Genomic DNA, 14,419 nt, shown 5'->3' with positions numbered 1-14,419 from the left:
TCCCTACTTTGCGCCACTGGCTTCAGGTTGAGTAGAAAAAAGGGTGTCTCCTGCACTGTGACTACAGGGAAGAGACAGACAGCTAAAGTAGAAACGCCTTCTCTCCAGGGTATCTACCACTTGACAGAAATGCAAATGTGTGAAATCGTTAATCAGCAATCATTTTGTCTGGGAGATAGAAAAGGCTTTGCTTTACATAATAATTTAAAGAGTCATAGTGACAAAGCGTTATTCTTTTTGAGATCACTGTAAGGCTATTTTATTTCTGGGATGCTTCCTGTTAATGGGAATCTATATGAACAAGCATTTACAATGCAATGGTCTCGGCATTGTTAAAGTTAGAGCTATTGGCATTGCTCATAACCCCCACCACAAATCTTCAACAAAACACTTAACCAGCACTCTTAACCACCTTTATTCTCCCGATGTAGGCAGCAGTAGAACGAAAGCACCAGCTGGCAGAGTTATATATTTATATGGCGCTTTACATAACCCCGTATTTACATTACACATTCAGGCAGGGGGAGATTTGGAGCACCACGCATGAGTGCCGGCTACGTTACACATTCAAGCACGGGGAAGGATGTGGACGCGACCCCGAGGGACGAACTCTGGCTTCCAGCACAAAAGGCGGCAGTGTAGCCGACGGACAAAGTAATGATATAGCGTGAACTCGCCCGGAAGGTATTGGAGCGCTTTACATAGCACCGTATTTACCTTACACATTTCGGCACGGGGAGATTTGTAGTGCTTTACATGAGCGCCGGTCACGTTACACATTCAGGCACGGGGAAGGATGTGGACGCTACCCCAAGGGACGAACTCTGGTCTCCAGCACAAAAGTCGGCAGTCTAGCCAACGGACAAAGCAATGATATAGCGTGAACTCGACCGGAAGGTGTTGGAGCGCGCCACATAGCACTGTTTTTTCATTACACATCTCGGCACGGGGAGATTAGTAGCGCCTTACATGAGTGCCGGTTACGTCACCCATTCAGGCACGGGGAAGGATGTGGACGCGACCCCGAGGGACGAACTCTGGATTCCAGCACACGGCGAGGCAGAACACAGGCAGCATCTGAATACAGAGAGGCTTACTCCCAGAAGAAAACAAGCACACCACTGCCTTTCTCCGAGGTGAAAGCAGAAATGCCTCGGAGAAAGGCAGCGGCGTTTTCGGATTCGGGGGCGTGTTTTTCTCGAACAACACACCCAGAGGAGAGAGAGAGAGAGAGAAAAAAAAAAAAAAAAAAAAAAATCGACAAAAGACACGCCCCGAATCGCAAAACGACGGGGCTTGTTTGGAGAGACAAGCCTCTTCTCCAATGGCTGACCAGCATTTAAGAGGCCAGGCAATGGAGAAGAGGAGAGGGGCGGGTTCAAGCCCCTCTTCTCCAAGTCATTAAATCTCGCGAGCGAGACTGCGCAAGCGCAGCCTTCGCTAGCCGAGACCTAAAAAGGTTTGCCCTTGGTACAGTCGGACTGTATGTTACTATCAACATACATTTGAAAAGCACTGCAAGTACTTAAACACTGAATAATTGTGGACATGTTATTGCAGCCTATCTTATACTTGTTACAGATTTTAACATTGAAAAAATAGTTTCTAGCTGAAACAGTTCAAAAGTTTGGAAAAATGTGCAAAGGTTTACTGGTCACCTTTCTGTTGCCTATTGCTATATTTTGTTTTCAATTGGTACTAATGATGTGCAACCAATGCTCAGACAGTATTATCAAGTTTAACAAGCATTTACAATGCAATGGTCTCGGCATTGTTAAAGTAAAAGCTATTGGCATTGCTCATGACATTATTTTTGTTTATGTTTTTGTTTTTAAAACATTTAAAGAAATGGCATTGTTATTTCAATGTCAATACCTTAATCACTCTCAAATGCGAGACCTATTGCACTTGCACCCACACACAGAGCCACACACCCAAAGCCACCCACACACCCAAAGCCACCCACACACACAGAGCCACCCACACAGAGCCACTCACATAGAGCCACCCATAGAGCCACCCACAGAGCCACCTACACACACAGAGTTACCCACACACAGACCCATCACGCATAGAGCCACCTACAAAAAAAGCCACCCACACACACAGAGCCACCCACACAGAGCCACCCCCCCCACACACACAGAGCCACCCCCCACACACACACAGAGCCACCCCCACACAGAGCCCTGTGTTTTGCTCTCTCTCGTTCGCTGCTTTTCTCCTTCCTCTTCCTACTTTTCCCTCAAACACTTTGATTGTTCCCTCCCCACCCCCACTTGTCGTTTAAAAAAAAATTATATTTTTTTTATGTTATGGAGGCGGAAGGCCAGTAAGGAAATTGCGCTTTCATACTGCTGCTTTTTGATTTTATTTATGGCTCATGCTCGCATCAGTGAATTAAAGTCCCCGATGCCGCTTTGTAAGCGTGCACGTTTACTTTTGGGCCTGCTGTACTCTATCTTGCCAATGCTGTACAGCATCGCTAGATGCATTGGCAAAGCCAGTTGGTCACAAGAACTTGCCAATGCTTGTTTTTAAATTGGCTGATGTTTAGCAATATCAATAACCATTTTTTCTGTTCTTGCAGTTGCTGAACAGGATTGGCAAAAAGCAAAGCCAAAAGGTGAGACCTATGTTTTGTTAGGTTATAATGGGTTTATCAGACATCGGCTCTTTCAAACCAAACCATAAACACAATTTCTGAAATAAACCTAGTGGGCTCTGCTTCTGTTCATAGCAGCTCCTTTTACACTTTCTAATATTGACTGGTGTATCATTTGTCTGCCTGGTGGGAGTGCTTCCCTCGCAGTGCATGAGTGACAGATGGAAATCTCAAAAGTGCACTTAATCGCCACACCGTTTCTTTTGTTATAAAAAATGCATTATAAACAGTAAGCAGTCATTTTTTTGTTTAATAGAATCAGTCAGATTTTTTTTTTTTTTTTGTAGGTCTTAGTCCGGATATATATTTTGCCCGCTGAAGGCTTCCATATACGTTGATAAACACACATTCTTGTATACACCAGTTTCAATATGGCAACTAGGCGTGCAGAAATGCTCTTTGCACACTTTCGCACAATAAAGCCAGACCTATTTGCTTTGCCAATCCTCCTTCTGTTTTGGCCTCCACATCTAAGTGCAGTAAGCTGTGCCTGTCTGCAGCGATCAGCCGTTGGAGTGCAGGCACTCCCCTCGCTTTGTATCCTAGCACACTCTTTCCTTATGCAAGTGTGCTGCCTTTCCATGTCAGGAGAAGGAGAGCTGACTTTATTAGTTATCTAAAGTCTTAAAGCCGTGGCAAGTAAATCTCGCTCCGTCTGGCCAGTAGCCCAGAATTCCGTAGCTGTTGGAAACAATTACATGTGAACAAGCGCATGTTTTAAATGTCGTGGTAATTCTAGCCTGGGGTCCACTTTTACCGGCTTAATAAGGTGATATTCCCTGCAGCGGTTGTATTGAGCCGCTCGGCGCATCAACTTGTTCGCAGCTGGTTGACGTATCCCCTCTCTGGTCCAAACCAATCTCACTTAACAAGATACTGAAGTTCACTTCGATACTGTGAAGTAGCTACAACTGGTGTTAGCTCCTGCACATCGTGCATCACTTTTTCCACCTTACTGAGATTGTTTGGCATTGGTTCACATAGGTTGGCCGTGTGCACTGTGCTGGCGACTCGTTCCTTTTCCTTTCCTAAGGTCACCCGCTAAGCTGCTTAGCCTCCATGGTTGGTCACGTGGCTCTTGTAGCTTCTGCAGTTTTATGCAGCAGTCTTGGGATCCTTGGCGCGGATCCAGCATGTTCCTTCTTGCAGTCTATGAATGTAAGCCACAATCTGTAGGGTCCGTATTGGTGTGCTGTATGTACAGTTTGCTGATATATAAAAACAGGGGATGAGGAGGGCAGGGCCGAGTCAGGCAGCTCGAGACCGAGGCTGGACGTAACATCCTGCGCTGGGCTCAAATGGTAGGGAGCCTGAAACAGAGCTAGAAAACACGCTGTGCGCGGAGCAGCAACCAGAGACCAGAGCAGCAGCCGAACACGGGAGCCGACAGCAGGGGGAGAGGACGCCATTAACACCACCGCCTTTCTCCGAGGTCAAGCAGAAATGCCTCGGAGAAACGCAGCGGCGTTTTTGGATTCGGGGGCGTGTTTTTCTTTCTCTCCTCTTGCCATTGGCTGGAATGTTTACATTCCAGAGGAGAGAAAGAAAGTAAAAAACACGACCCCGAATCCGAAAAAGACGGGGCTTGTTTGAAGAGACAATGCTCTTCTCCAATGGCTGACCAGTCCAAAGGGGCGGGTTAAAGCCCCACTCCTAACATTAAATCTCGGAGTGAGACTGTGCAAGCGCAGCCTTCGAGCCGAGACCTAAAAACGACAAAATAATCAAGTAATGGGATCACAAAATGTGCTGCATTATGCCACATAATTTGCCTTTTCGTGCCGCATAATTTACTCAACGCGGATGCATAATTTTGCCCTTCCGTGCTGCATAATTCCAGTGGCTCTGCACATACTGTGTGGAGTTTCTTATACTGTGCTAGATATTTTACACTTTGGCGCCTATCTTGTACTATGTCTACTACATTTTAACTGACCGACATATTCACAGTGCTTTCTGTCACAAGCTGGGGCCTAAAGGCATTATAAACACACATGCAACTATCCTCCAGTGCACCTACTATGATCCAAGGAGGTGACCCGCTGTTTACACGCACAGACATCTGATGGGGTTACATACACCAACTGTGCTTTCTTACCAAATCGGTGCATTTCCCACAAATTAGTTTAATTACGTTTATTTTACATTTAAGGTGTATGCATGACATTTAATAAATATTTACCTGCATGTAAAAAGGACAACAAAAATACTTGCAGCATGCTTTTTTATTTTTAGAAAAGTCTCTAGCCCCTCCCCACAGGCTTTGCCCCTTTACGTACTCAGCATCACAGTTCCCATGCTTTTTATGTGCACTTTGACAGCTGGATAAACAAGCCTACAAATTACAGGATGCAAAGAAAAAACAAATTGGACTGGAGCAGCGAGTCGACCACGGACCTAACGAAACTTATCAGAACTGTTCACTCCATGCATATCCTCAAGGCATCACTGTTCTAGCCCGTGGCTTTTCTGTAACAAAACAATGTCATGGGAGGGGTTAGTACGATTGATTCGATGAAAACAAGGTTGTTTAACGCAAGTTCTGGCCTAGCACTTGTAACATGGAAATACTACCGCTGCCTTTGCGAAACTGAAAACGACCAGGTGAAAAGTGGAGAGCCGTCAGCAGAATAAGGAAAAGCCAGTGATAGGCGAGCGAGCGAAAAAAACATACAAAACTGAAATGGAACCTGAAGATGAGATTTTCTCCTTTTAACTTCCTCGACCCAATTCTGTCTTCAATAGAGGTCGTCCTTCTAGTCCCTTTTCTATGTCACCACCTCCCCATTTCTAGTCCACGATCCTCTTCCCACTTGGCTCCCGTTTTAACTATACATCTAACCCGGCTGCACCTATCGCACCTCACCTGCGGGAGATATGCTGAGCAAGCCGAAGAGCCCGCCAGCTTCTGAGTTATCCCGTTGAATTTGTAATACATTCCTGCGGCTCTGCAAACGAGCTGCTGCCGACGCTCGCAGGGAGCAAGCTTCAGGCAAGGACGGAACCTTTAGCACGGCAATGTCAGCCTGAGCAGAGAAGACGGCTGCGCTGAGCGAACGGCATCATGGGGATTGTAGTCTTATCTACATTATAAACACATTAGTTACTGTTTCTCTTCATAACGGCATGGAGGGTACCCCAACTCGCCACAATGTAGCGCGGGAATGTCTGAAACAAAGTAGGGCGTAAAAGGCATTTTTATTTAGCTCTATTTGGGTCAGTAGTTATGTTGCGCAGTATGATTTATCTCTAAATGAATTTCTATATTAATAGGTAGACTTGACTTTTTGAGATATTATCGCGACGCGGCAGTCTGTATTTTTCGTCAAATGAACGTGGAGTCATCAATTCAACAGGGAAAGCCGCGGCAAGGATATGGTTTGGCTCACAACCCGAGTCCCGAAATTGTTTGCCATTTAAATCGTGCAATAAACTTCATGTAGCATGATGATAAAGTCTCTTCAAAATACAAAACAGTGTATTTCTTTAAGCGTTTCTCCTTAGTTCATCAGATTATATCACTGCATTGAAATACATTTATTAAACGTGATCGTTTTTAAACATACTTAGAAACAATCGCGCCCAACCTCCTGACAGCAGTGCCATTACTGGGGTAAAAGGAACGTCTGTTGTCACGTCATGCGCACCCTACATGTGGCCCTGATTCTTATAGATGGAGCAATATTACAATCTATTAAATTAAACACAGGGGATTTTTGTACAGCACACATCATGATCTTGCATATTTGAAAGGGACTCTTATGCGATAATTAAGACAAGCATTGACAGAGCCACAAGGGCTCGCCTACTTGAGATCTTTTGTCTCTGGTAAAAAAATTTAGACGAACATTGACAAAGCCAACAGATCTTGCATAGGCAAGGCCTATTGGCTTTGACAATGCTTGTTACATGTGATCAGAGCAAATATGAAAGCAAAACTACACTGGCAGAATGTTTATGAAATTCGGCCATATGCCTTAGCTGTGTTCTATAAAAGAAACAAATGAAGCCCTATGTGGGTGGTGAAGGTTGAGTGGGTAGCAAAGCCGTCCTTTTCCTTCTTTCCGGTGTCTTGTAAACCTGAGAAACACAAGCATACGTATTTGAGGTCATCACTCAGAAAGGGTAATGGTCATACAATTTCATTTCTAGGTGTCTTACTGTTTCCATCCAACATTTCTATAGCAATGAAAAAAGACACTCCCTTTACATAGAAAATAACTGACTGATCCCTCTCTCCGTCTTCCCTTTCCAGTGCTTTGAGATACCTTTAGGGATGCATAAGGGCTCTCTATATGCAACCAACATACCTTAGCTGGCCAGTTGGAGATATGCAGTTTACTCAAAACAAATGTATATCCATAAAGGAAATAAGGTACACAAAAAACCAAAGCACTACGTAGAGCTATTTTGTGAGGATTGCGCCAAATTGAGTGCCCACTTTACTAAAAGGGAAGGGCTGTGGCAGCACAAACTTGGCAGATACTTGGTGCAAAACATGGACTTCACCCATGAGCTGTGCCGCACAGCTGTCCAAGCAGTAGATAGTCAGGCGCCATAACTGTAGGTGCTAGGCACAGGACATGGCTTTCAATTGGTAGCAGAGTTAGTGTGGAATGAAGCACTAGGTAACACAATACTTCCCTTGGAATTGGAAACCCAGTAAATGAAAATCCGCGGGGTGCACAGGTAATAATCTAAATGCCGACTCAATGTCAGCTTTAGCCAGCAGGGCCCCTTGACCCAATGACCGAAGCATGTCTACTGCTTGGTCGAATAATGCATATTTCACGCTACAGAGTATGTCCGAGATGGCATCGTTTACTGACATCCCCCTGGGTGCAGAAAGATTGTGAATCAACCTGTATTCGCCTGGCGCTTTCTTAGGCACGACCCCTAAAGGGGAACACACAAAATCCTTCATTGGGGGGTCGCCAAACGGCCCGGCGACCCTACCCAGGCTCACTTCCTTTAGGATTTTTGCTGCCGCTATGCCAACATTGGACCTCACTGACAGCTGATTCTGGCAATGCGCCACCCCTTTGTAACCCGGAGCCAGTATCCTGAAACCCTCTACAAAACCCTCCCTGATCCTCCTGGCTGCCTCTGGCCAATGGTAAGACTCAAGCCAAGGTATCATAGTGCTAATGTTAATAGGTGAAACAGCTTTCCTTAGCAGCAGGTTGCTACTCTTGCTTCTTCCCCCCTCTGCCTCTGGACTTCTTGTGACATCTAGACTCTGGGTTGGATGCATTACCACAGTAGCCACAGGAATGCTTGAACCTACATGTGCCTGGTGCCATACTGCATGTCCGTTTGTTGAAGTCAAAACATACGCCTTTCTTTCCATTGCCTCCTGACTTACCCGTGAACCCCCCCCCCGTGTTACCGGCGGGGCTTGTCCTAAAGGGCTGAGACCGCCCTGCATCAGGTACCGGTCCCCGCCCACTCTCACCTGTATTCTGTACCAAATGTCGCAGATGAATAAACATGTCTGTCATACTCTTTCCACCCATCCCCACCTTGTGTAGCGTGGGCAACTGTGATCCTATTCTGATAACACGCCATTTCAGATCCAACCTCTGGGAAACGCTCTAACATGACGGCCATGAATATAGTGAAACCCTGTATCCAGTTTGCCAAATTCTCCTCAACTCTGTACTTCAGGACTATGTTAGACCATTCCTTGTAATGTGTAAATTCCTTGTTCCTTTTCGCCTCCTCTCTGTCTGCCTCATCAATCAAAAGGGAAAACATGCTCACGTACTCCCCTCTCCAGATCCTCTCTTTAGTCTCCTTTGACAAATGCTGCCCCAACTGTTCCCTCCCGGAGCGCAGCTCCCACAGACCGGGAGGAGGTAGTGTTGCCCTCGTACCTGCTGGTGCTGCTGCATCAGCCGTCTTGCCCGCGTCCGCATCCTTCGCGTTGCTGTTAAGCTCCCTGACACCTTCGCCACTGGGGGCTGGTGTCGTGGGGGCAGGTGCCGCCCCCCTGCCGGTACTGCCGGCACCTCGCCATCGGGAGCCGGTGCAGGGGCACTTGGAACTACGCCCCCTGCCGGTACTGCCGGCACCCCACCCGTCTTCCCTTTTCCTAGCTCAGCCATCAATTTCTTAGCCCTTTCAATGGCATCCCCCCGCCCGTTGTCGACCCTGCGGCGTGTGACCAGTTTCCCACCATTTCTAGCCAGGGGAGGACTACTGCTAAGTTGGCGGCTATGTCTGTTTCAGATGGGTGTGCTCCGCCCGCCCCCTCCCCTGGGGGGATACTGGGCTCACCCATGGGGGCCGCTGGCTCAATGCCCCCCTCACCCACAGGGCCTGGCGTGTCTATGGGTGGCACTGGGACACCTGCTCCCCCTTCGCCCTGGGGGCTCGTTCCAGGTGTGGGCTCCCGTCTTGGCGGGATGGCTGCGCCTTTGCCACCTGGCTTGCGCCTGTACCTCTTTGGTGGTGGCGGGGAGTATGGTCGTGGTGGCACAATAGGCCGCCTACCCCTTCCCACTGGTACCTCAGGACCCTCCACCTTATCCTGCAACCTATTGAGCGTCCGCCCCATTACCTGGACTTGCTGCATTAGCGCCTCCTGGAGGACGTCTGTGCGTGATCGCTTCTCGTGCCACCGCACCGGAGGGGCCATGGCAAACTTCAATGGGACCTGCCTGCTCGCGTACCCGTACCTCCAGTAGGTGACTGTGTCACCCCTTACCTGTAGCAGCAGCAGCTACCAGCCAACCTTTGCACCCACGCAACCAGAGCCTTGACCTACTGGCTAATCCAGTAAGCTCAGGTGAGCCGCCCGCTCAAACCCTCTGTGGCTCCCAGAAGCAGTGAGATGCTGGCTAGCCAGTGCCGCCCAACCGTGCTCCTCCAAGATCTCCAACAGTGATTTCGCCGGATCTTGAGACTACCACGTCCTTACGCGATGCTGGAGCTGTGGAACACAAAATAAAGCAGTTGCGCTGCGCGACGTCCTAGCTAGTTCGCAGCCAAAACCTTACGCACTCCCCCCACACTGAGTAACAGTGACCTGGAACTGAACAAGGAAAATACTAAGTGCCGCCTATCCCTCCCCTTTGCACTGAGACACCAAGGACAGATAACACCGTCCGCCAAACACAACATGCAATTTCACGGAAGAGCGCGCTTAACGCAATTATCACAAACACACAGCAGCAGTATACTAAAAGATTCCACACTCTGTCCTGAGCCCTCAGTAACAAGGGTTTCACACCACTCCGGCGTCCTGCTTTGATAACACCCCCTTGTGCACCGTAGCTGAACCGGCCCCTTTTAAAACTTTCCCCTGCACAAGGAGATCTACCTAAACAGAATGAATGGGAATTGAACCCGCAACCCTGAGAGTAATAGCCTCAGACCTTAACCTTTATGGCCCCATATACTCTGTAAAAAATAAAAAACTAACAATGGAATTGAACCTGCACCCTGGAGAGTACTAATCTCCAACTCTAGGCCACACACACTGTTGGATCCAACGTTGTTCACTTCCTTGAGCCACGCGCTCCTTCAATACAGAATCACTGGAACTGCACCTTAAATATATGCGCTTCCCTACACAATCAGCGCAGACCGGGCAGAGCAAGCGCGATCGGGGCCTCAACAAAAACTAACCTTGGCAGAGTAAGCGGCCGAAAATGAGCAGCAGGGGGCCTCGCAGCGCTGGTCTAAACTGCCGCACTTACCCGCAAACAAATGGGAACTGAAACGCAAATCCTTTGAGCCTCGGTGCTGCCAAACATCGATCGTGTCGCTGCCTTCTGCCACCTATCACGCCACCAGCAACCGCCGCACTCGGAGCTCCGCTTCCGTGACGACACAAGATCTCCCAGCCACTTGATGATCGCCGCCGCCTCTCTCTCGCCCAACGGTCCTCCGGAAATGAAGATTCCCCTCCGCCGTGAAACCTGCGAATACAAAAAGAAAAGGTAGCGTTGCGGGCCCGCAGTCGGCCCGTGGATTAACCTAAAAGGTGGGGAGCAAGAACAAGAGACTGTTCTGCTCCTCACCGCCTCTTTTAAGGAGGGGGCCCAGGCCGACCGGCTGAGACTGGTCAGCCTGAACGCCCGCCAAATGTTTCAAAACCGGAAGCACAGAAGTGCTTCCGGCGCTCCCACAAACCTTACCCCTATTGGGCTGACGCGGGGGGAGGAGAGAGGAAAACCGCGCGCATCACTTGCTGACGTGGCCTCACCCTCCCCCCCCTTGCGGATGCCGGGGACTGGTGCGACCGTCATAATGGCGGCGCGCCCCATTCGTCCCGCGCCTGTTTCATACAAAACTGAAATGGAACCTGAAGATGAGATTTTCTCCTTTTAACTTCCTCGACCCAATTCTGTCTTCAATAGAGGTCGTCCTTCTAGTCCCTTTTCTATGTCACCACCTCCCCATTTCTAGTCCACGATCCTCTTCCCACTTGGCTCCCGTTTTAACTATACATCTAACCCTGCTGCACCTATCGCCCCTCACCTGCGGGAGATATGCTGAGCAAGCCGAAGAGCCCGCCAGCTTCTGCGTTATCCCGTTGAATTTGTAATACATTCCTGCGGCTGTGCAAACGAGCTGCTGCCGACGCTCGCAGGGAACAAGCTCTAGGCAAGGACGGAACCTTTAGCACGGCAATGTCAGCCTGAGCAGAGAAGACGGCTGCGCTGAGCGAACGGCATCATGGAGATTGTAGTCTTATCTACATTATAAACACATTAGTTACTGTTTATCTTCATAACGACATGGCGGTTACCCCACCTCACCACAATGTAGCGCGGGAATGTCTGAAACAAAGTAGGGCGTAAAAGGCATTTTTATTTAGCTCTATTTGGGTCAGTAGTTATGTTGCGCAGTATGATTTATCTCTAAATGAATTTCTATATTAATAGGTAGACTTGACTTTTTGAGATATTATCGCGACGCGGCAGTCTGTATTTTTCGTCAAATGAACGTGGAGTCATCAATTCAACAGGGAAAGCCGCGGCAAGGATATGGTTTGGCTCACAACCCGAGTCCTGAAATTGTTTGCCATTTAAATCGTGCAATAAACTTCATGTAGCATGATGATAAAGTCTCTTCAAAATACAAAACAGTGTATTTCTTTAAGCGTTTCTCCTTAGTTCATCAGATTATATCACTGCATTGAAATACATTTATTAAACGTGATCGTTTTTAAACATACTTAGAAACAATCGCGCCCAACCTCCTGACAGCAGTGCCATTACTGGGGTAAAAGGAACGTCTGTTGTCACGTCATGCGCACCCTACATGTGGCCCTGATTCTTATAGATGGAGCAATATTACAATCTATTAAATTAAACACAGGGGATTTTTGTACAGCACACATCATGATCTTGCATATTTGAAAGGGACTCTTATGCGATAATTAAGACAAGCATTGACAGAGCCACAAGGGCTCGCCTACTTGAGATCTTTTGTCTCTGGTAAAAAAATTTAGACGAACATTGACAAAGCCAACAGATCTTGCATAGGCAAGGCCTATTGGCTTTGACAATGCTTGTTACATGTGATCAGAGCAAATATGAAAGCAAAACTACACTGGCAGAATGTTTATGAAATTCGGCCATATGCCTTAGCTGTGTTCTATAAAAGAAACAAATGAAGCCCTATGTGGGTGGTGAAGGTTGAGTGGGTAGCAAAGCCGTCCTTTTCCTTCTTTCCGGTGTCTTGTAAACCTGAGAAACACAAGCATACGTATTTGAGGTCATCACTCAGAAAGGGTAATGGTCATACAATTTCATTTCTAGGTGTCTTACTGTTTCCATCCAACATTTCTATAGCAATGAAAAAAGACACTCCCTTTACATAGAAAATAACTGACTGATCCCTCTCTCCGTCTTCCCTTTCCAGTGCTTTGAGATACCTTTAGGGATGCATAAGGGCTCTCTATATGCAACCAACATACCTTAGCTGGCCAGTTGGAGATATGCAGTTTACTCAAAACAAATGTATATCCATAAAGGAAATAAGGTACACAAAAAACCAAAGCACTACGTAGAGCTATTTTGTGAGGATTGCGCCAAATTGAGTGCCCACTTTACTAAAAGGGAAGGGCTGTGGCAGCACAAACTTGGCAGATACTTGGTGCAAAACATGGACTTCACCCATGAGCTGTGCCGCACAGCTGTCCAAGCAGGAGATAGTCAGGCGCCATAACTGTAGGTGCTAGGCACAGGACATGGCTTTCAATTGGTAGCAGAGTTAGTGTGGAATGAAGCACTAGGTAGCAATTACAATGAACGTCAGTAGTCAATTTCAGTAAATGCATCAATCCAAATGCATGCTATTCCCAACAGTCCTCTGCAATCCTTGAGATAAAAAGTAAAATGCATACTTTGGACTATTGGGTACGTTGCGCAATGCACCAAAATGGTGATGCTCAACAATCCAAATGTTTGAATTTTCACCTCACAATTACTTCTGGCAGCTGCACGCCATTGCCTTAAAAAACAGGCTAATGTCCACCTAGCTGCAGTAACACTCTAAAGTGCCTCACTGAAGGCAATAAGGGCGGAGAGAAGTTATGAGAGCTGCTACATATTCAAAGTGTGCCCTACCGCTGTAACGGAGGCTATATGAGCCATGAGAACTGAAATCAAGGAAGTTGGTCTAGAATGTATTTACATAGCTCTGTGTGCGAACCTAATGTCGTATGCATAATATAGTCATGTAATATAAAAATAAAGATAGCTGAATATAATTTGAAAATAACATATTACACTGCTCAGAGCACTTAAAGTAACAGGAATATTGTGGTTGTATTATTTATCTGCTCTATGGGATATTTCTGAATTATCTACTGCTCCGAGTTTATTGTAGCCACTGAGAAATATGTTATTTGATAAGAAGTGTATGCATCGGCACAGCCTTGCACAGTTAAATGACACAAAACAGAAGTATAATTAAATAAAAAGTTATGCACAGCTTAAAAAGTATTGCCCTAGGGTCAGCCTGATGGTTCTCTCTGCCCAAGAACGAGGGCTACCTTCCACTGTAGCTGCTGCAGCATGCAACACTCACCCATTGGACTGCCCTTTGCTGCTCCTGCACTCAGATACCCTCACCCTCAGTGTGGACAGACAGAGCTGCGCTCTTCAGTGCAGTGCCCTCAGCCGTTTCACTGTGGGTACAGACTGCTACACTAGCAGTGTGGAATAAAGCTTCTGCCCCCTGCGGCACAGAGCTGAGGTCTCCAGAGGCTGACGAAATGCCGAGTCTGATGCAGGCACATGTGCAGCTGGGAGCGACAGGTGTAAAACAGACTCATAGGGGCCGATTCCGATCCGGGTCGGAAGGGCACCGAACGCGATCCGGCCGGAAAAACTATGAGCCGTACGCCTGTTTTCCCCCCGATTTGTACAGCTGTACGAGCGAGCCAGTACGATGCGAGCTACATGAAACTCGTTTCCGGGTCCGAACCGCTCCGTACGTCTCAGTCGTAAGCTAACCGTGGCGTGCAATGGTTTCGATTCATGACCGAGCCAGTACGATGCACGCATCGGACAGCCTGTGCGAGCCGGAGTGTCCGGCTCGCAAAAGCTCCCGGAATCGGTCTTCGGGGGTCGGACCCCCCGACACCAGCAGCGGTACGACTCGCACACAGGGGGAGAGCCATGGGTCTCCCCCACACAGGCATGTACGGCGCGGATGGCACCGACACGTACCCACTGTAGGGGGCGCACTTGTTCAAGATGTACCCATTCAGTCAATGGGAGCGCATGTACGTCC

At 47.7% G+C, this 14,419-nt stretch overlaps 1 protein-coding gene across 3 annotated transcripts in view; it reads right to left on the bottom strand.

Moving 5' to 3' along the window:
* LOC146799575 (cytochrome c oxidase subunit 7A2-like, mitochondrial) overlaps positions 1-11,306 on the bottom strand; it is a 103,424-nt gene extending 92,118 nt beyond the window's left edge. Inside the window, exon 1 of one of the 3 annotated variants that reach the window (XM_085628085.1) lies at positions 11,153-11,306. Coding sequence is in view for 1 of the 3 variants with exons in the window: in XM_085628083.1 (XP_085484209.1) it covers positions 5,532-5,603 (72 nt within the window). In the remaining 2 variants the exon portion in view is untranslated. Of the gene's footprint in view, positions 1-5,531; positions 5,699-11,152 lie in introns of those variants that run through there. The other 2 variants (XM_085628083.1, XM_085628084.1) reach the window with 2 other exon arrangements.
* Between the last annotated feature and the right edge of the window lie 3,113 nt (positions 11,307-14,419).

The sequence above is a fragment of the Triturus cristatus genome, chromosome 9, assembly GCF_964204655.1.
Source record: "Triturus cristatus chromosome 9, aTriCri1.1, whole genome shotgun sequence".
Taxonomy (NCBI): domain Eukaryota; kingdom Metazoa; phylum Chordata; class Amphibia; order Caudata; family Salamandridae; genus Triturus; species Triturus cristatus.
This window is presented reverse-complemented; position numbering and strand designations above follow the sequence as displayed.